This window comes from Gopherus evgoodei, chromosome 2, assembly GCF_007399415.2.
Source record: "Gopherus evgoodei ecotype Sinaloan lineage chromosome 2, rGopEvg1_v1.p, whole genome shotgun sequence".
NCBI classification, from domain to species: Eukaryota; Metazoa; Chordata; order Testudines; family Testudinidae; genus Gopherus; species Gopherus evgoodei.
In genome coordinates this window covers 184,315,459-184,337,217 of record NC_044323.1, presented here as the reverse complement: position 1 = coordinate 184,337,217, position 21,759 = coordinate 184,315,459, and the positions used below count along the sequence as shown (strand labels likewise).

Here is a 21,759-nt window from a genome sequence, read left to right as displayed (position 1 = left end):
CTGATGTATCAATTGTTTCTGTAAGGAAGACATTCCACACAAGCACATACAACAGGATCATTGTGGATATTGCTCCACCCATCAAGACTCAGGTTAACAAGACTCTAGACCTTTTGCACACTGCGCAATTTCTCTTTCATACACTTTATCCAGCAATTTGTCTGTGACATCTGCTCTGTTGGGTGGACTGTATCCTGGTCTTAATGACTTAACCATGTTAATGAAGTATGGGTTCTCATTCATACAGAAAGGAGAGTTTGTTGCATAAACAAACTGGGCAATTTTTTCATCGATTACCTCTTTTTGTAATCTGCTGGTTCTTATCACACACTTATCTAAGGTTGTTTCTGGATAATGGAGTATTTTTTTTCTTTTTTGCTGCAAGTGATATACTGTGGCTATGTGACATACATGATGTGACTGAAACACTATCATTGGCAGATAACTCTGAAACTATAGAAAATGATGGTGATCTTGAAGGTGTATAGTCTTCAGAATCTTGTTTGTTGAAGATGGATTCTTATCACAACTGCTTCTAAAATGATAGTACCATAAAGTAATAACTATATTTTTTTTGCTCAAACATGAGAATTCAAGAATAGTCCAGAAGGAATATAGGCAGTCCTTAAGAAGAAAAGTATGAAATAAAAAAGTTTACCTACCTGAAGATCATGCGTGTTCAGACATGTTCCTTTCATCATCTTCAACACTGCTTCCTCCTGAGAAGGAGCACGTCTCATGATGTTTTTTCATTCGGGCAACCAGGGCTTGCATTTCTTTGTTTCACTGTTTGCATTTTGCATGTGTGCCTGTCTTACCCACAAGTAGAGGAACTTCATTAAAATATTCCCAAACTGGGTCTCTTTTACAGCCTGCTGCCATTATAGGTTTTCTCTTCTAGTGAGAGAATGGTATGGTAGATCTCAAATCAATGAAGGCTACGCTCAGAAAGATTTCAAGAGTTCTGGAATATTCTGCTCAAACAGTTTCACTTTTGTTTCTACTGCCTGTCCCTCCCTCTCTTCTCACATTTATTGCCATACTTCTTCTTGTCCAGATCTATTCCATCGCCAACAAGCTTCTATTCATTGAACTTTTTGAAACTTTGCACTTTTTGAGAGAGGTAAGGGATTGACTCTGTGTACACAAATTTACAGAGGGTTGAGGTCTGTTATTTCTCACCTCTATATTATTTATTTATTTAAAACCATTTTTGCTGTTAAACAAACATGCTATCTCTGGAGACACAAATCCACAGTTTGAGAACTGCAAAACTATGCACCTCTGACATGGTATCTTCTAGACTGAGCACTGAGTCCCATTGGGTAGATCAGGGCTGTAGAACTCGTAAAGTGGCAAGGGCTATATTACTCCAAAGAAAACAGCTGAGGGCTGATCGTGTGTTTTGGATATTTCTGTCTGTCCTAGAAATGCCTTGTCCAACTCCTCTTCCTGTTCTGAGGGTCTGCAGATGTCTACTATGATGTCACCTCTGTTTTTTCACCATTTATCTTTACCCAGAGACTTTCAACTGGTCTGCCTCTCACCTTCTGGACATCAGAACAAGCCTATGTATACTTCATGTATAATGCAAAAGCACCTCTTTTTATCTGCCTGTTCTTCCCGAACCATACGTACCCCTTTATACCAATATTCCAATATGAGATTCATCCCACCAAGTCTTTGTGATGGCGATTAAGTCATGATGGTTAAGTGAAAATGTAGATTGAGATTGTATCCTTTCAGTAATCGTATATCTACATTTGAGGCAGGAGATCTGATTCCTAGCTCACGTAGATGTACACAAGCTAGCATGCTAAAAATATCAGTATAACCGCAATAGCGGAGGCAGCTGATCAGGATAGCCGCCCAAGTACATATCCAGGAGGTCTGGGTGGGTTTGTACTCAAGTGGCTACCACAAGCCACCACCTATGCTATCCTTGACGTACTGATCTTAAGCATGCTAGCTCAAGCAGAATCACACCACCCAGTCTGTAAAATGGCTGTACATTTTATGTACATTGTACACTTTATATATTGCACATGTATTCTAAGTGTGAGTATAGAGTAAGGGTGGCCAACCTGAGCTTGAGGAGGCAGAATTTGCCAATGTACATTGCCAAAGAGCCACAGTTATATGTCAGCAGCCCCCCCACCAGCTCTCCCCACCCCACTTTCAGCACCTCCCACCCACTGGCAGCCCTGCCGATCAGCGCCTGCTCCCCGCACCTCCCTATCAGCTGTTTTGTGGTGTGCAGGAGGCTCGAGTGAAGGCACGGCAGGCTCAGGAGAGGGCGTGGAAGGAGTGGAGTGGGGCTGGTCTGTGGCAGAGTCAGGGGTTGAGCAGTGAGCGCCCCTTGGCATGTTGGAAAGTTGGCGTCTGTAGCTCCAGTCCCAGAGTCGGTGCCTGTACAAGGAGATGCATATTGGGGCTGGGGGGTGAGCGATAGCTCAGTGGTTTGAGCATTGGCCTGCTAAATGCAGGGTTATGAGTTCAATCCTTGAGGGGGCCATTTAGGGATCTGGGGCAAAATAATCTGTGAGGGACGGTACTTGGTCCTGCTAGTGAAGGCAGGGGGCTGGACTCAATGACCTTTCAGGATCCCTTCCAGTTCTATGAGATAAGTATATCTCCATATATTAACTTCTGAAGAGCTGCATGTGGCTCCAGAGCCACAGGTTGCACACCCCTGGTATAGATACACCAGGATCTGGAAACTCCTGAATATTATGGTGCTAAGGGCCAGTGTGTGTGCACATACTGTGGCATTGCTCAAAGAGGGCAGAGGTAAGGTGATATTAATTAAAAAAAAAAAAAGAAAAAAAAAAAGGTAAAACAGCACAGTCAAAACCAGTCTGTTCTTTATTTTTATGCTGCTTACTCAACTTATGCAATAAACCAGACCAACCAATTTCTGCCTCTTAGGCACTGGCAAAAGGCTGCACGTGTTGGGAGTGGAACCGCTATAGTAGTACTACATAGAGCTGAAGGCCAGCAGTGACCATCAGACCCATCTGATCTGACCTCCTCTAACATAAGCCATAGCATAGCTTGGGTTTTCACACCTCTGAGCGATGTAATTATACTGATAGAAGTGTCTAGTGTAGACCTGGCCTAAGGAAATTTCCCAGACCTGAAGAAAAGCTCTGTATAAGCTTGAAAGCTTGTTTCAGTATCAGGAGTTGGTCCAATAAAAGATTACCTCACTCACGTTGTCTCAAATACAGGAATACTCAAGTATTTTCATACGTTTTACAACACTATACAATGGCTGATCATAATGTCCTAATTCTGTATGCCTTTTTGAATGTAAGCATCTGAACAAACTTTCTCATATAGTATTAACAATTAGCTGAATAAACATTACTGGATGTAATCTATGAAACTGTTTCTAATGAGATGTAATCAATGTGTTCTGTTTTAGGTTGCCTCATTAAAGAAGAATGTGGGTCAGTTCAGCGGGTTTCCATTTGAAAAAGGAAGTGATCAATATAAAAAAAAGGAAGAAATGCTAAAAAAGTAATGACTTCTATAACTACTTTAATATAGCTAAATCATGCTGGTTACACTTATTTTCTAAGGTTTGCTCCAGGTAATTTACATTTTAGGATGAGGGATTGTTTTCTAGAGCTCTGCTTTTTGTCTTTGAGCTCAGCTTAAGCCATTTGATTTCTTAATAGGTTCTAAATATTGTTTCAAATCACATTTAAACATTTCTAAAGAACTAGTTTCATTAGACATATGCTCTCTAACTTCAGATGCAGTTTTAATCTTAACGGTGTAGGATTGTACTGGAAAACAGTTGCGTATTGTAATTTTTTTCTAGAGATTAGAAAAAACATATGTAATGAAGTTTCAACACCAGAGTGGCTTGAACTTCATGTAGAAGGCTTTAAATAATTTCCTCTTGTATTTTATGTAATCTCTGGATGTTAGCAAATGTCTATCAAGAAGCAGAACTGTCATCCTTAGTTTTCTGTAGCTCTGATCTTCCTTTTGCTGTACCACTTGTAAATGTTGGGTTTGGACAATGCAGCCTCCACACTTCTAGGTCTAGCTGGCCCCAATGCTCTCCATTCCACCTAATTATTTCACGAGGAATGTCAAGACTGCTGTGAGTAGCATGTTGGTCTGACCAGTGAAAGACTCGGGTTTAATTCCCAAGGTTAAGCTTTGAGGGTACCACATGCAACTCGTGACAAGGGATACACCTATATTGTTCACTAGCCCTTATAGTTGAGGAAGGAACTCCTTTGGCTCCAAAGGGATTGCCATTCATCCTTCCGTGTCTGAATGGGGAAGTCCTTTTCAGGGCTAAAAAAATTTCTGATTATTTGCATATTTAATTGCAGCCTTATTGCTTTCAAATGTATGCCAAGACCTGAAAATATGTGCAAATAAGAACAGTAGCTGCATGTTTCTGCTAGAAATGTAACTGCAAAATGATTTGATTTTTTTTTTAACACTTAAATTTGTAATTAACTCCTCTGTTAAGAATGGGAGAAGTTCACAACTACTTTGTGCTGCTATTTCAGTCTGGCTTCAAATTCAAGACAATTTACTGTCTTATATTTTGAAGTTAGTTCTGGTAAGTGGAAAGAGCAAGCAGACTTTTTAAATAGAAAGTTTTGCCCTTTACTTTCTTCGGTCTGCAGAAAATCAGTGGAACGACGCCCATAACTTGCAGAGTTTTGTTCTCTCTCTATTTCTAGTTCCCTAGGACATGCAGTTTTCCAAGAGTTTAATTTTAAAAGTTAGTACTTATCAAATATTCATAGCCCTACATAACAAATCATGGAAAACTCTAAAGATGAAAATCTTAATCTTTAACAGGTTGATCTGGAGGACATTTACATTACCCTAGATATGCAAAATATTATAGGGTATAAACACTTTAGCATATTCACACTCATGACTAATATGAAAAGCGGCTGATGTACATTTGATCTGATGTGCTAATCCTCTTCAACAAAATTTCCATGTTAATTCTTAAAATCCTCCTCTGAAAAAGCAGTTGCACATGTGTTATTTTAGGTCTAAGTACATCTGATTATCTGCTTGCTCTACTGACAAGTTTTTACACCCTTCAGCACTGAAGAGTCTATACATACAACTGTGTGGGGAAATTCTACTGTAATATTAATTACATTCTGATTGCAGGACCAAACTCTGCCTTCTGTACACCTTTGCAATCTCGCTATTTTCAACAGGGTTGGACAAGCATAACTGAGTACAATATTTGGTCTGCAGAATTTCATATGGTGAAGAAGGGTAAAGCAAAGCAGAAAGAATGAGCTTAAGCTTCAAACAGCACATTGAGTTTGACAGTACAGGCAACTGGAGTTATTACTTATAAGCTGAACTTGGTATGGAAGGTACTGACACAGATAAGCATAGAATCCCTCAGTGACCTCTTCAACATTCTTCATAATACAGCTGCACTTTAATACTCACTGTCTTGCACCCTACCAAACATAATTACTTTATCCATAGATACCTCTTCCAGTACAGTATAAACACTTATATGGAGTTATGTAATTCACAGTGTGGACGTTTTGCATTAAAAGCATTTACACTTGTTCAGAATCATTTCATAGCAGACCATTTAATCCCATGTTGATGAAATATTTGGGGATATGTTGTTGAGGTTTTTGATCATATCATGAAAGGCTCTAATATAATGCATACCAGCAATAATATTGCTGGTTGCCATAGAAGCCTTCATCTGTTTTCTAACTTTTGTGAGGCTAAAAAAATCAACACTAATGCAACAAGTGTATTTAAGCCGTACCTACTCATGTTTTCCTTATCAGTGCAGCATATCAACTAGAGAACTTAAGTCAACCCTGTCATAAATATACTTCTCTTTAGCTCTGTAGTGATAGCTTCAAGCAATGGGCGAACCGGGGGCCAAATCCAAACCATCAGAGGCTTTTGAACAGACCAAAAAATCTTGTAGTTTTTTGTATTGTTTTCTCTGGAGTCTAGACCTTGACCAAAAAATGTGGACCCTGACAAAAAAAATAGCTGCTGGGGCTACTACCAATACTTTTAAACCAGGGATAATCTAAACTCTTGGAATGCTGTCAGCACTAGTAGCTAGGTGCATACGTGTATCTACTTACCATCTTGTCTGGTGGGTGAAGGATTTGGAATGAATGTTGCAAAGGTAGAAACAGACACTTTCTGTTGTCTCTTCCATTATGATCTAGCCATGATCTGTTCTTGGCTGTCATTCAAAACTCAGTAAGTATAGTGGGAGATAATACTGTTTTTTCCTGTTACCTTAAGGCAGGGGTTGGCAACCTTTCAGAAGTGGTGTGCCGAGTCTTTATTTATTCACTGTAACTTAAGGTTTTGCGTGCCAGTGATACATTTTAATGTTTTTAGAAGGTCTCTTTCTAGAAGTCTATAATATATAACTAAACTATTGTTGTAGGTAAAGTTAATAAGGTTTCAAAATGTTTAAGAAGCTTCATTTAAAATTAAAATGCAGAGCCCCCCAGACTGGTAGCCAGGACTCAGGCAGTGTAAGTGTCACTGAAAATCAGCTTGCGTGCCGCCTTCGGCACCTGTGCCATAGGTTGCCTATCCCTGCTTTTAGGACTTTGGGAGCCAAATTAAAGGGACCCTGTTAGGTTCAAAGAAATTCTCGGCTCAAATCTGTCTTCATTGGTTATTACTCTTCTCTTTGTTCTAGCTTCATTGTACAAGATGAGCAATGAGTTTCACTTTCTGGTTATTCTGCAGAAATCTAGTTGCAATTTCTGGATAGAAAATTTCATTGACCACTATGTTTAAAAAAGGCAAAACATTCTGATCCTGCAAACCCTATATTGTAACATGACACCCAGCTCTATTTTCTCTTTATCCAAAACTGCTGATAAAGTAGACAATGTGTTCCAGTGTCTGCTGTATATTTGGGGCATGGATAACTGCTGGATGGAAAGGCAGGAGCAATCAGAAGAAATAGTAGAGGCATTTTTGGTGAGGTTTGCCTGCAAGTTTTTTTTAATAAGTCATGTTCACCAGACTTGCCCTGGAGTGGATAACTTCAAATCTGGTAAAAAAGTTTTTTACACTGTAACTAACCTTTTTTTTTTTTTTTTTTCCCCTGAGGGAACTACTGCTTATATTGTAGATGTATTTATATCCCACAGTATATAGGTCTGAAATGGGTTTCAGGAAATTGTTGAGAAGGGAGACTTTGATTTATTCTTGATGCTAACCTGTGTTTGTAAACATCTACAGATAGGTATACGTGCAAATAGGAGGACTTAAGTTGCCTACCCGTGCATGTGTTTGTAGGATCAATGTCTAACCAAAAGTGTCTCAAACTCACAATACTTATGTTGACTATTTTTTTTAATAACCTGTTAAGATAATTAAGTTTTGTTTCTGTTCAGATTCAGGAATGCCATGTTGAAAAGTATCTGTGAGGTTCTTGATTTGGAAAGATCGGGAGTTAATAATGAACTGGTTACCAGAATCTTAAACTTCTTAATGCATCCAAAACCTTCAGGCAAGGTGAGGAACAATTTTATTATGCTTATTCATTGTTATGATTCCAACTTGGGGTGGGATGTGGGTAGGGAAAAAAACAATAGGGACATACAATGTTGCCTTATGTGGTACGCTCCTCCTCCTAAATATGTTTCTCCTACCATAGCTAAAGAAGTGGGTGGCTCTTCAAAAGTGAATCTTTCTAAATCTGCTCCCACGGTGACTCAGTGTAGCTGACCATAGCAGATCACAAGTATGGGGCTGCAGGCTTAGGCAGAAGCCACAAGCTTGATCTTCTGTTCTCTTTTCCCATCATGCTTGGATAGGCTGGAAAAGCATGTGTATCTAGCTCATGGAGTTACCATTGGACATCCCTACCCAAGCAGCATGTAGTCTTTTTTTGCGTTTGAGGAACAGAAAGGGAGCTGTGAAATGTGAGCCAAAAAAAAAAAATAGAAATGAGGTGAGGGAAGGGAGGAAGATGAGAATGGACAGAAAAAGGGTGGCAACTGTATCAGGGAATGATGTGAGGGCTGGTTGAAGGTGGAAACACCCTTCAGCCCATTCATCACAAAGTGGGAGGGGTGGGGGGGGTCACCAGATCACGGCTTTATTGGAACTGGAGTGTGTAACAATGCACTGAAACCAGCGGCACAAAATACTTTAATTAGGCTCCTGCTGTTCCACCTATTTTTTAACCTAAGAGCAATACAGAAATAGTCAAAGGCTGTCATTGCTTATCAAATGTCCTTTTATCATAATTGCTACAAATGTGAAGTCGTATACAGAAGTGAATAAGGAATCTCTGTCTCTGTTGCTTTTTTTGTTTGGGAAGCAACCCAGACAGCTCCATTTCTGTCAACAGTTTGCTTACTGAAATGATGTTCTATCCTGGAAAGTTATCTTCAATGAGGAGTTAATGTTTGTTTGTCAGTAGTTTCCCACACTTCATAAACTGAGCAAATTAAACCTATCTTCTAATAGCTTTCAGATCTACAAGTCAGTCTAGGTTCTTTCCTCTTTGTGCATCATCTCCAGTAGTAGTAGTAGTAATAATAAAATCTGCTTTGAATTACTTTTTGTGCAGTTACACTGAAGGCTTTTAAAAGAAACATGGAATCCCCCAATGCCATTTTCAAAGTTGCTTTTCCAAGGTAGAACCACACTAGAAGGGATTACAAATTAAATAAGGAGAGAATACTTTAGTGCCCCATACAGAGATATTTGTTGTTTAAAACAGAAAATATGGAGCTCTTCCTAATAAACTTTAAATGACCATGTTCGTAGTCTTCAAAGACAAGTGTGTCTTTTGACACATTGAAGAGGTTAATCTAAAATGAAGCAGACATCACTAAAATGTACCGTGTGTACTTTCAACCTCACAATGCTTAACTTTAGAGGTCTGCATATTAACGGGGATCAAAATTCTTTCCCTCCCGTTGACATCTTTCTACACACATAATCACCTGTTAAATGAGCTGGTTTGTGTCATTGTGTTGGCAGGCATTGTGAAGTTTGGTGTTAGTCTTAACAGTGAGAACAAAAATTCAACAATAACTGAAGTTGGGCTTTTGTAGAATTATGGCTCAGGAATTAAATTAACTTTGACTCAGTTTGCAGGGGGAGAAATATGTATAGGTAAAATATGTAACTTGGAGTTTTGTCCAATGTGAGGAACTTCCATTATATAGCCAACACATACTGCTATTTGCATGTGATTCTACAGTGTAGGTCAATGGTTCTCAACCTTTCCAAACTACTGTATCCCTTTCAGGAGGATGATTTGTGTTGCATACCCCCAAGTTTCACCTTACTTAAAAGCTACTGGTTTACAAAATCAGACATAAAAATACAAAAGTGTCACAAAACACTATTACTGAAAAATTGCTTGCTTTCTTATTTTTACTGTATAATTGTAAAAAATCATGACCCTCAGGTTGAGAAACACTGATATAGAATGTAAAGCAGTACAAATAAGAAAAATCATTTTCTGTATGAAATTTTAGTTTGTACTGACTTCAGTAGTGCTTTTCATGTAGCCTGTTGTAAAACTAGGCAAATATCTAGATGAGTTGGTGTATCCCCTGGAAGACTTCAGCGTACCTCCAGGGGTACACGTACCCCTGGTTGAGAAACACTAATGTAGATTATTGGATGGACATATTTGGAGAAATGTGTAGGTAAAATAATTGACAGCAACACCCATCAAAGTAGTGTCACCAAACATAAGCGCTAAAACTGTTCATGTTAGGCAGCAACAGTAACCCATTCTTAGGGAATACAAACATTTATCTAAACAGGGATGGGCAAACTTTTTGGCCTGAGAGCCACAGCTGGGAGAAGAAATTGCATGCAAGGCCATGAATGTAGGACTGAGGCAGAGGGATTGGGTGCTGGAGGGGTGCGATGTGCAGGAAGGGGCTGGGGCACAGGAGGGGTGCGAGGTGTACATGGCTCAGGGCAGGGGGTTGGGGTGCAGGGAGGGGTACAGGGTACAGTAGGGGCTCAGGGCAGGGGGTTGGGGTGCAGTAGGGGGCTCAGGGTTGGGATGCGGGGTACAGGAGTTTGGGGTGCAGTCTCCGGCCCAGCACCGCTTACCTTGAGTGGCTCTGGGGTGGCAGTGGGGCTAAGGCAAGCTCCCTGCCTGCTTTGGCCTCGCGCTGCTCCCGGAAGTGGCCGGCATCATGTCCCTGCGGCTCCTGCAGGGGGAGGCTCTGCACACTGCACTCACCTGCATGTACCTCCCTGAAGCTCCCATTAGCTGCAGTTCCCCGTGCCCAGCCAATGGGAGCTGTGGGGGGTGATGCCTGCAGGTGAGGGCAGCATGTGGAGCCCTCTCCTCCCTCCCTCCCAGCCCTCCCGGGGTCACAGATGTGGTGCTAGCCGCTTCTGGGAGCAGCGCGGGGCCAGGGAGCCTGCCTTAGCCCCGTGGCCCCATGGGGGTGGCAATTCTGTGGGCTGGATCCAAAGCCCTGATGGACCGGATTCAGTCTGCGGGCAATAGTTTGCCCATCCAAACCTAAACCTGTCAGGCAAAGCTCCCTCTAAAAATGAGAATTACACAATGCTCTCAAAGCTATTAAATGCTGACCAGACTGCCAGAGGGAGAATTGTACAATTAGGGGACCATCTACTGAAAATGTTCATCTCTGGTTCTCAAGAATCCTTCTATGAGCACTTAAAGAGACAAGTCAGGTGAGATGGTAATTTTGCATTGGATCAACTCCTGTTAGTGCGAGAGACAAGGTTTTGAGCTTACACAGAGCTCTTCTTCAAGTCTGGGAAATGCTGTCAGCAGAAGGCTTACAGGGTTCTCTGTTTTTGTGACTCAGAGGGAGAAGCAGTCTTTAATGCCAATTCACAATCAGTCTAGGCATTGAGCTAACCAATATTTTGATTTGCATCTAAATCAGCTGGAAGTTCAATGTAACAAATGAAGTGCAGGTGTGTTGTGCTTATACTAACCCCTTTTAGGCAAGAGGGTTATCACAGTCTGTTTTAGCTGAGGCTTCAGAATGGTCTTCAACAATAGTTCTAAAATACAGTACACTATATATCTTTCTCACCTCCAGAATGAGCCAGTATGGTTGGTAATGTCTTTATTGGCAAGAAAAAGATGTAGCATTTTTTTAATGATTGGCAGGAAAAATTAGGCCATAGCCATGTAGACATTTTAGTAGGGGTGGAGAGACTGAAAGAATCCAGGGTGCCCTTGTCAAAAATGTTTGTATTTTTAAATAATGGAGCAATACTTAAGATTAAGAGTCTCAGCTTTTTAAATCTGAAAAGATATGCCTCTAATTTGAGTCCATTTTTGAGATAATGGGTTGAAGTGATTGGAGGGCAAGATGTTCATCCACAATGAATGACCCTATCTTTTTGGGGGGACATGGAGGAAATAGACACAACAAACTATAAACTCCGTTGTCGGTGCCTGTGGTTTGGGGGAATCAGGTGGACACTATGTGGCTACAGTTTTAACGTAATTGTTTCATTATGCTCTTAAATTGTGGTTTTTGTCATGAACTTAAATAAAACCAATCCCTTGAATTTTTTAAAGTAGTGTAAACTGTTCACTTTAAAATGATGGACCCTAGTAACAGGCGTCTGGGGTTGCCAAAAGCAATATTTTTAAGTTTTTTATGGGTCAGTGGTGGCTCTAGCTTTGCTTATTCTGGATTCATATGACTTGACTGAATTTGAAATTTAAAAAATTCTAATTAAATGTTACTTTTTTAACCCATACTTTTTATCTTAAACAGCCATTGCCAAAGTCCAAAAAAACACCCAGTAAAGGCGGCAAAAAAGAACGCAGTAGCTCAGGAACTGCACGAAAAGTAAAACGCACCAAATGTCCTGAGATTTTGTCGGATGAATCTAGTAGTGAGGAGGAGGATGAAAAGAAAGAGAAGGCCGAATCTTCTGAAGAAGATAAAGAGAGTGAAGAGGAGGTAAATATAACAAAACTTCCTTTTCCTTTTCAAGAAAAAATGAATGAGTTTGTCTTGCTTAGTTTGTAACTAACTGGTTACATTACTGGAAGGGGGTTTCAATATAGTGTTAGTGTTTTGGTGGTGGGTTTTTTTTTTTAAGGTGGAAAGTAAGCTATAGTTAATTGAAAAGATTGCTTCCCATGTGGACAACTTGAGACAAAAGTTCATAAGGTACTATATGTCAGGAAGAGCTGACTTCTTCCACTGTCAGAAATATGGTGTGATCCAAGAACTAAAACTTTGAGGAATGAAGAAACAGAAATCGGAGGACCTGGTTCTGATCTCAGATGCTTATGTGGGTCTTGTAAAATCGGTTTCTGCATGTGATGGACTTTTTTTTTTTTTTTTTTTTTTAACATCTCTAACAAGCAGTGCAACCCAGGGTAGAAATTTAAGCATTGCCTTTCGTGTATCTCCTGGGGATGTTTTATGGTGAAACACTGTTGCTTGACTGGGGATTACTGTTAGTGAGCTACAGTTGAAGTAAGTATTGTAGAATTCAGTAAGTAAAGTCACTCCTACTTATCTAGCATTGGTCTTGGGACATCAGTTCCCAGATTCTTGTGTAGTTCTGTAGTGGTCCCTCAAATATTAGTACAAAACTAAGCAACCTTAAATGGTTTTCTTCAAAATTTCAAAAGGTGATAGTCCCACTACACTCAATTTTCTACTCTTTTGTTTATTATTTTCAGAACTTAATTTTTTTCTTCAAACACTTGCATTTTTCCTCATACATTCACAGCTTAAGCTTCCCCTCATCCCTTTCTTCCACCTATTCTCAGAAAAGGTACAAAATGTGGAGTGGCAATACAAACATCTTCACATTGACTCAACCCTACAGTATACCAGTGAAGAGACTTCAGGCTTCGTATCCTTTGACATCTTGATTTCTTAGATGAGATAGTTTATTACTGGCAGTTATGGCTATGGGTTTTGTGATGTGGACACCAATTCACTAATTACAGGACTGAGACCAGCATTTCATGTAAGCCGCTGAACTACAGGGGATGATAAAACTTCAGCCACTACTGACCCAAATTTATGATTTACAAGTATGGTAGGCCATATGTTGTCTAAACTATGGAAGGTAGTTAATCATTAAAACTTTTTGTTGGAAGGCAAATTTATATAACTTCAAAATGAAAATGGCAAATTATATTCCACCACCAGTCTCCATAAAACAAGATTGGAACTACACATTCTTAATTCTTACCACCACTTTTTGGTGGTACTCACAGCTGGTGAGTTGAAAGAGGGCTAGAGTATTAAAAGGTCATTTTATATTTTGTTCATCTGTTCACCAGTACAGTCTTTCTGCTGTGAGGAGAGGAATCTGGCTCTCTGTGGCAGGAGTCTTTTTTAGAAATCTTTTTTCCAAGAGCTCAGCTGCCTATAAAAGATAGGTAAGCCCCACTCAACTCAGTTTTTTGCCTTTCTTCAAGAGGTAGGAGTTAAACCCTCTGTTCCTTCCAAGCTGTCAGGCAAAACCTGAACTTTTAGATGGCTGACACTCCTAAGGAGTGTTTACAGACCCACCTCCAAGGGATTATAATGTTAAAGAACTTCAAAGGAAACTTGATTAGCTCATGGAAAAACTACTCTGCTCTTAAAACATTCTACCTCTTATGGCCTGCATGGGCAACTCCCGATTGAGGGTCTTAAAGGAGAAATTTCAGCAAACCAAGGGCTTGTGTACATTTAAAATGCTGACGGGGGGGGTTCTCCTGTCAGCACAGGTAATCCACTGCCCCAACAGACTGTCTACACTGGGGGTTAGATCGGTTTAACTGGATTTTTCACACCCCTGAGCAATGTTATACTGACAGAATTTCATAATGTAGACCAGACCCAAGTAAACACGCTCAAGTTACCCCAAATTCCATGAGATTCAAACCAGAGTTGCCCAAACAGTGAGAAGTCGGACACTTAGTTTGATCTTCAAGTTGATTGTAAATTTTCACAAACAATCTATAGATGAATGAGGCTATAATGTATGAAGTTACTGAAAATAAATTGAAATGATGAACCTGCTTGGAACAGAAGCTTATTGACAACTGAAACTGGATGTCTCTTTAGCCTAGTTGTGGCAAAAGGTAGGAAAGAATTACCTATATATTTAAAACAACAACAAAAGTGGGTGTTTTTGTTTGCTGTGTGCTTAACAGCACAATAAGAACTAGCTAGATGGCCCTCATCTAGTTAGCTCAACAGAGGGCAGAATAGCCTAACTGTTTGGAGTCATGGGTGAGGAGTGGTTGGGACAGATGCAGACACCTGCATGCTTCGCTTGATTGAGATTTCAAAAAGACAGCTTCTTAGAATTATCAGGATTCAAAGACAATTTCAAGAAAACAATCTGGATTCTGAGGAAAAAACACTTCTCATACGTTATAAGGCAGACTGAGTTCCATTTAAACATCTAACCTTGCTCTGTACCCAAACACTTACAACACCAAAGCATTCTAGTTTGAACAGTAACTACTTAAGGATAAGCAGTAAAGAGTCCTGTGGCACCTTATAGACTAACAGACCTTTTGGAGCATGAGCTTTCATGGGTGAATACCCACTTCGTCGGATGCATGTAATGGAAATTTCCAGGGCCTGGTGTATATATATGCAAGCAAGAAGCAGGCTGGAGATAACGAGGTTAGTTCAATCAAGGAGGATGAGGTGTGAAAATTGTAGTTGGCAAGCCTGCACCATAGTAACTCTAACTCAGGAACCAATCCATGCAACAAACCTTGATGCCAACTCTGCCCACATATCTACACCAGCGACACCATCACAGGACCTAACCAGATCAGCCACACCATCACCGGTTCATTCACCTGCACGTCCACCAATGTAATATATGCCATCATATGCCAGCAGTGCCCCTCTGCTATGTACATTGGCCAAACTGGACTGTCTCTACAGAAAAGGATAAATGGACACAAATCAGATATTAAGAATGGCAATATACAAAAACCTGTAGGAGAACACTTCAACCTCCCTGGCCACACAATAGCAGATCTTAAGATGGCCACCCTGCAGCAAAAAAACTTCAGGACCAGACTTCAAAGAGAAACTGCTAGCTTCAGTTCATCTGCAAATTTGACACTATCAGCTCAGGATTAAACAAAGACTGTGAAGGGCTTGCCAACTACAAAACCAGTTTCTCCTCCTTTTGGTTTTCACATCTCAGCTGCTAGAAGAGGGCCTCATCCTCCCTGATTGAACTAACCTCTTTACTTATAGCCTGCTTCTTGCTTGCATATATATACCTGCCCCGGAAATTTCCACTACATGCATCCGACAAAGTGGGTATTCATTCACCCACAAAAGCTCATGCTCCAAAACATCTGTTAGTCTATCAGGTGCCACAGGACTCTTTACTGCTTTTACAGATCCAGACTAACATGGCTACCCCTCTGATACTTAAGGATATGATCTGTGTGTATTTCCTGCTGACTACAGTGACAAAGTTCAGTGCCTCTGTTGCCTCTGCAAAGCCAACAGCTCTAAAGCAGTGAGCTGGATTCTAGTCTGACTGGGGCACCAACACAATTAACTAAGTTTTATGGGTTGCACAGGTGTAAATGAAAGTAGTTACTGGTAATGTGAGTCAAAATCCAGTTTGGTTTTTTTTCACATCAAATTGTTTTGCACTATTTACTAGTTACAATTTATAGGACTTCAGCACATGCTTAGCTTTTGACTTTTGAGAAATTCCCAAGTTCTTATTTCTGCAGTATCATTTGATGCTAAACAGTGTTGTGGGGTTCCATGCTTGTCTCAGTAACTTCCAGAGGGAGTTTCTAGGGCTGGCTGTTAGACTCTGATCCTGTAGACCTAAAACAGTTTAACTTGTGTAAATAAAGCAAACACATCGTTTGTGTATCATGTAATCTTCTATTTATTCAGCTGATTTTGACTTCAGCAAACATATTGTTGTAGTTTGTCTGTTTTCAGAGCATCATAACTCAGCCAATTATTTGCATTCATTAATGTAGTTCACGTCTACTAGTAAAAATTCACCCATGTATAATAGTTAGAGGCCATGCGGCCATACTTCTGCCTGATTGAAGGGAGAAGGGATGCTAAGTTGCAGTATTGTGGGCAGGGTTGGAAACTAAAACTAGATTGTTTATAGAATACCATGGTTTGCTTGTTTAGTTTTTAATCAGACTCTCAAGGGGTCTGTAGTAGGGCAGATGGTGCCTAGGGTGTTATAGAAATCAGATGACATAGCATTGTGGTTGGTGCTCCTCTAAAAGGAATTGACTCAAGTTTTGGGATGATAAAACTGACAAAGTAAAAGGAAGGTAAGTATAACCTTGTGGAAGGGATAGGAGTTGGCATTCCGCTAGCAGTGGATTGCTTTCTAGGTGCAGCACCTCTGCTTATTTTTGGCAGACTAGAGCAATTATGCATACTACTTCGTTTGTCTTAAAGGGTAGTCACTACTTAAAGGAAAAATAGAATCTGCTTTGGAATATTCATTGATGGGACACTATTGTATTAAGTGTAATTCTACTCTAAAATTATTAAAAATGGCACCTTTAATTCCAATGTCTGACTGTCATTTATTGTGAACTAGCCTTTTTGCTGCCCCAAGCACAGCAGGCAGGCAGACTTTAGCACGTCCCCCGGGTTGGGTGTATCCACCGGCGAAGCCACAGGACTGGGGGACCTCCTGCAGGCATGCCGCTGAAGGCTGCCTAACTGCTGCCCTTGCAGGGACCAGCAGGGCGCCCCCCCCACAGCTTGCCACTCCAGGCACGCGCTTAGAGTGCTGGTACCTGGAGCCACCGCTGTGTGAACTGATCCCGTATGTCACACTTTCTAACTGTCAGACCTATAAATGTAACCAGGATTCTTTCCTTCCGGTGATTAGTCACCAATAAAATATTTTGTATATCCAATTAGATCCTCAGTTATGCCCATACAATCTTGTTTAAGACTAATGGGGTTGCTCAGGTATGGGGGGATAGAAATTTGGCTGGCAAAAGCTTTATTACTGGTGATGCTGTGTGAGCCGGAAAAAATGTAGCTTTCATGATTTTCCAAGGTAGAATGAGCCCTGGGTATGTTTGTAGGATTGGCAGTTAGAAAATGCTTCTTGCTTCACAGATAAAATTCAGGTTACAATAACCATTGAACTCTCTTCCATTGTAGTCCCTTTTCAGAGTAGAATTGCACTTTAACCAGGCCTATGAAGATACCTGTCTCCAGGGGGAAAAAATGCCCTCTAATAGCATCTGACATAATTATGAATGGAGATACTTAGCACAATCGCCCAGAAGGCTAGAAAAAGTTCTAGCTGTTCCTTAAAACAGTCAAGAATTTGATTGTTTTGGTTTGAGTTCCAGAGTTTATGCAAAATTAAAATCTAATCCTGAAGAGTCCAGATTTTAACTTCACAGTACCTATGCATTTTCCTCACTACCATCAGCTATGGTACACAACTATAACTTGCCAGTATTTTACATCTGAATGTAATAATTCAGTTTGCAATGACATGTTTCTTGCACCCATGTAGCATATTGGTGGGGAGTGAGAACTGTTGTGCTAGAAGTTAGGATTCCATCCATTCTTTTCTCTCCTACAGCAACCAAAGAAAGCATCTAAAAAAGAAAAAGCTAAGCAAAAGATGACTTCGAAAAACAAGAAAGCTGTGAAAAGTGCTAATATCAAGAAAGCAGATAGTAGCACTACAAAGAAGAATCAGAACAGTTCGAAAAAAGGTAAAGGCTTTAGTCTTGTTTTCACTGGGTTGCTTTATTTAGAAGATGAGTCTTAAGGTTAACTGTCCAGCAAAACATTGCATACTTTTTACTGCTTCTCTGATGTAGAAATCACAAGTTTGTTTTGCTAATTTAGATTTGAAATATCCAGGATGAGACCCCCTCTCTGCTGGGGCACCTTGGCAAGATCTTTAACAGGACTTGTAGAGTGATTTAACAGAATCTTGTTACCTGGTCTGCAGCAATACTTCAGCCTGATTGATGGGAGAAGCTGAATTGCAGTATTCTGGGTTAGGGCAGAAATTAATACTAGATGGTATTTTATAAACAAAGGGTTTAAAACTAAATCAGCAAAACATGCTCTGTCAGGGATTAATGTGGGACAGGGTGGTGGTGTTCTGTAGGAGATGATAACTGTCCTGTGTTCTTTTCTGGAGGAAGGAAGCAGCAGGGAGATGTCAAACATTCTAATAAAGTAAATCTTCCAGATTTAGAAAGTGAGTCTGAGGATAGTTCAGATGATGAACCTTTAATTAAAAAGTTGAAGAAACCACCTACAGATGAAGATCTTAAGGAAACTGTCAAGAAGTTATTGGCCAATGCAAATTTGGAGGAAGTAACCATGAAACAGATTTGCAAAGAGGTATGTATAATAATTCTACAGCTTTGTTTAAAGCAGCAGTTCTGTTGGTTAACAGAGGGTGCCTCTTTCCCCTCAGCCTCCCCTACCCCACACACCTCCCCTGGCCCTTTTGTGAATTTAGTCCTTGTTTGCTTTTTGTCAAAATGCCTAAAATAAAACAAAAAATTGAGTCCAAGTATTTTTTTGACTTGCCAAAAATTTTGTTTTCAGCTGGACCTGAAACTAAACTTTTTTTCAATTTTTCAGAATTGCCAGCAAGTTGAAAAATCCATTATTTGCCAGTTTAGTGATTATTTTTTTCCACAGTTTGGCTCCTGATAGTATCCATTTTTAATAACAGCATTGTTTTACCACTCTGTCATTGATTTAAAAGACCCAGAACTGAATTTACTGTGGACCTGGTCTTTGTTCTTTTAGTATCTTTCATGCTTACGGGGAATGCCGCTGACAGCCTAGAGCAGTGGTTCTCAATGTGTGGTCCGTGAAAAACTTTGACTTTGAAAACTGGCTGAACAAATTTCATTGCGTGCCGTGTGTCTGCATCTCTATTCAAAGTTTCTTAGGGGTCCACAAATGAGAAAAGGTTGAGAACCACTGGTCTAGAGGATACAACACACTCACTGGAAAACAGCTGAGTTGCTTGACCCCAGGGTATTCTGTCACCCACACATTGCGTTTTATTAATATGAAAACTGTAACCCCTGTTGTGATTAAAAATAACTGCTACACAAAAACTGAGTTTAAGCAAAATGTGGGAACTAAGGCTTCACACTTCAAATGACATTGTACAGCCCACATTTGGATTTATACAACTCCATCTCCTCTGCACTAAAGTCATGAAGTTAATATGTTCTAAAAGTAACAGACTTCTCACTCACTAGTTCTTTTTTGTATTGCTTGCTTTAGGTATATGAAAGTTATCCCAGTTATGACTTGTCTGAAAGGAAAGATTTCATCAAAAACACAGTTAAAGAGGTAAAAACTTATCTGAAAAAAAAAATGGTATTTTTTTAAACCTCTATCAGAAGTTGGGACACTATATAGTACTAGTTTCAAAAAGCTTGGTTTTAGTATGGGAAGTGACCAAAAACATTTTTCAGGGCAACTTTGATTCAGGAGCTGGCTCTTTGTCCCATTTGCTCTTCATCTAAAAGCTGGTACAGTCTTTTTTTTTTCTTTTCTTAACAGTCAAACCTGAACTCCATTCACATGTGGATTCAATAATTTCTTTATCTTTAGGAAATATGAGTTACTAGTGAGGAAGAACTAAAATAATAAAGCCACCATGGCCTCTATTAATCTAACTAGCATAATTAATAATGCACAGCTCTGAAAGGGCCAAATAGTGGCCTAGGCCACACAGCAATTTAGGGATCCAAACACTGGCTACTTGCATCATAGGTAATAGCACAGGAGAGAACACAAGTTTCATGGAACTGCTACGTCCCCTCTCCATGCAGCTGTGTGGGAGTGAGGAAAGAGCAGGCAGAGCCTTGCCTCAGGACATATCCCCAGCCACACACCTGGTTGGGAGAGTTATGATGCTGCCTTGAAGAGAGGACACTGCATCTGATGTAGACCCCATACTCCTGCCTCACAGCAGTAGGGGAAACAGGAAGGAAACTGACTCCCTGAATCGCAGTCTTGCTTTCTTTAGCTGCTACAGCAATATGCCACCCTTAATGCAGAGCTTATGATCCAGTCCATAGCTAGTAATGCTTCATAATAATTTCAAGTGCATTCATTTTTTCTCCCGAAAATATAAATGGGATGAAGTAAGGGAATCAGTACTTCTGTTAGTAAGAATGCAGAAAAATTAAGTGATTTTCTTTTATTTCAAACCCTCTAATCCAAATTACAGATGAATCAAAATAATGCATGTACCTCAAATGTCATGTATGCCAGCTAAAACACAGTAGAATACCATATCACTAGATGGCACTGAAGAATTTTATTTGTGGTGGCACTCATGTAAATGGGATGGTTGAGAGAAGAGCATAATTATCTTAAATATTTATTAAACACTGTTAAAGAACATGCACAAATATTATTAGACTGGTGTGGAATTGATTAAGGCTAAAAGAGAAATTGTCTCATTTCAGTTGATTTCATGATCTAATTTGACTGGAGGAAATGAAAACTGCTGACTTACGTTCCCATGGATTTGAAGATGATAGACACCAGCAAAAAGAATGTTTGAGATATATTATGTTTAGTCAGTGCTGATTCTGCGGACCGAGTATCAGTGTAAATTGCTTTGTGTACCTTTTTAATAATTGCATTTGATGCAGGTTTTAGTTAACTTGCTTAATTTTTTTTTTGCATGGCAATAAATGTTCCCTTTTTATAGCTTTGTACATTTGAATTGCTTTGTAGTAGTAGATTAAGACGACATAGGTTTTAATGTGCTTTAATAGCTTACTTTTTTTTAAGAATCAAGTAGGATAAAAGTTGTCTAAGTGTTTGCACATATACATGCAGAGTGTCTGGAATATTGCAGTATTGGGTTATACAAATATTGAATACATATTCTGAAAATCACTTAAGCTACTGTTTATACTCTGATTTACATGCTATAAATTCAGAATATTCAATCTACATTACTGTCTTGCATGTGTATGCACTGAGAACCATCAAAGCATGGTAACTGATTGGCAGATATTATTTTTGTACTTTTAAAGACTCTGTATATAAAGTTATTGCAGATTTCTGTTGTGCAAATCAGTTTTTTAAATCTCTAGTTACCTTAGGACTTATGACATTTCAGTGTTCAGCAGAGATGCTGGGATGAAAAATGGGAAGCTCCATAAAAGTTTATACAGAAGAGTTGAAGTTTTACTGTTTGTCCAATCTTGCCTTGTAAGGAAGATTTACCTGTAATTTTATACTTAAGCTTTTCAGTGTTTAACTTTATATAAAAGGCTACAGCTGTATTTGTTCCAATGGCTTGACCTAATATATTAATAAAGTTCAAAGTGAAGGCTGTAGGGAGGAAAAGTAACTGACTTGATAATGCTTATTTGGATATTGGACTCTATGGCCAAAACTTTCAGAAGTAGGTGCCTAAAGTGATGAACACCTGACAGGCTTAACTGAAAATCAAGCCTCAAATTTAGGAGCCCAAGTGGGATAGTACTTAATCATTTACCTAAGTGCTATTCCAAGTTAGAATGCTTTTCTAAATCTGAGCTTAAATATGGTCTATGGTACTACTATGTTTTTGTTTGTCCTTGTGGCACTTTAGAGATTAACATTTATCTGGGCATAAGCTTTTGTGGGCTAAAACCCACTTCATCAGATGCATGGAGTGGAACATACAGTAGGGAGGTATAAATACACAGAATATGAAAAGATGGGACTTGTCTTACCAAGTGGGGAGGTCAGTGCTAAC

General features: G+C 39.7%; 1 protein-coding gene across 4 annotated transcripts in view; it reads left to right on the top strand.

The window, feature by feature from the left end:
* DEK (DEK proto-oncogene) overlaps positions 1-21,361 on the top strand; it is a 33,447-nt gene extending 12,086 nt beyond the window's left edge. For all 4 annotated transcript variants that reach the window (XM_030552514.1, XM_030552513.1, XM_030552515.1 and 1 more), the window contains exons 5-11: positions 3,428-3,522; positions 7,410-7,530; positions 11,769-11,957; positions 17,590-17,725; positions 18,214-18,368; positions 19,275-19,343; positions 20,471-21,361. In XM_030552514.1, coding sequence (XP_030408374.1) covers positions 3,428-3,522; positions 7,410-7,530; positions 11,769-11,957; positions 17,590-17,725; positions 18,214-18,368; positions 19,275-19,343; positions 20,471-20,482 — 777 coding nt within the window. In that variant the 3' untranslated portion in view covers positions 20,483-21,361. The remainder of the gene's footprint in view (positions 1-3,427; positions 3,523-7,409; positions 7,531-11,768; positions 11,958-17,589; positions 17,726-18,213; positions 18,369-19,274; positions 19,344-20,470) is intronic.
* The last annotated feature ends 398 nt before the right edge of the window (positions 21,362-21,759 follow it).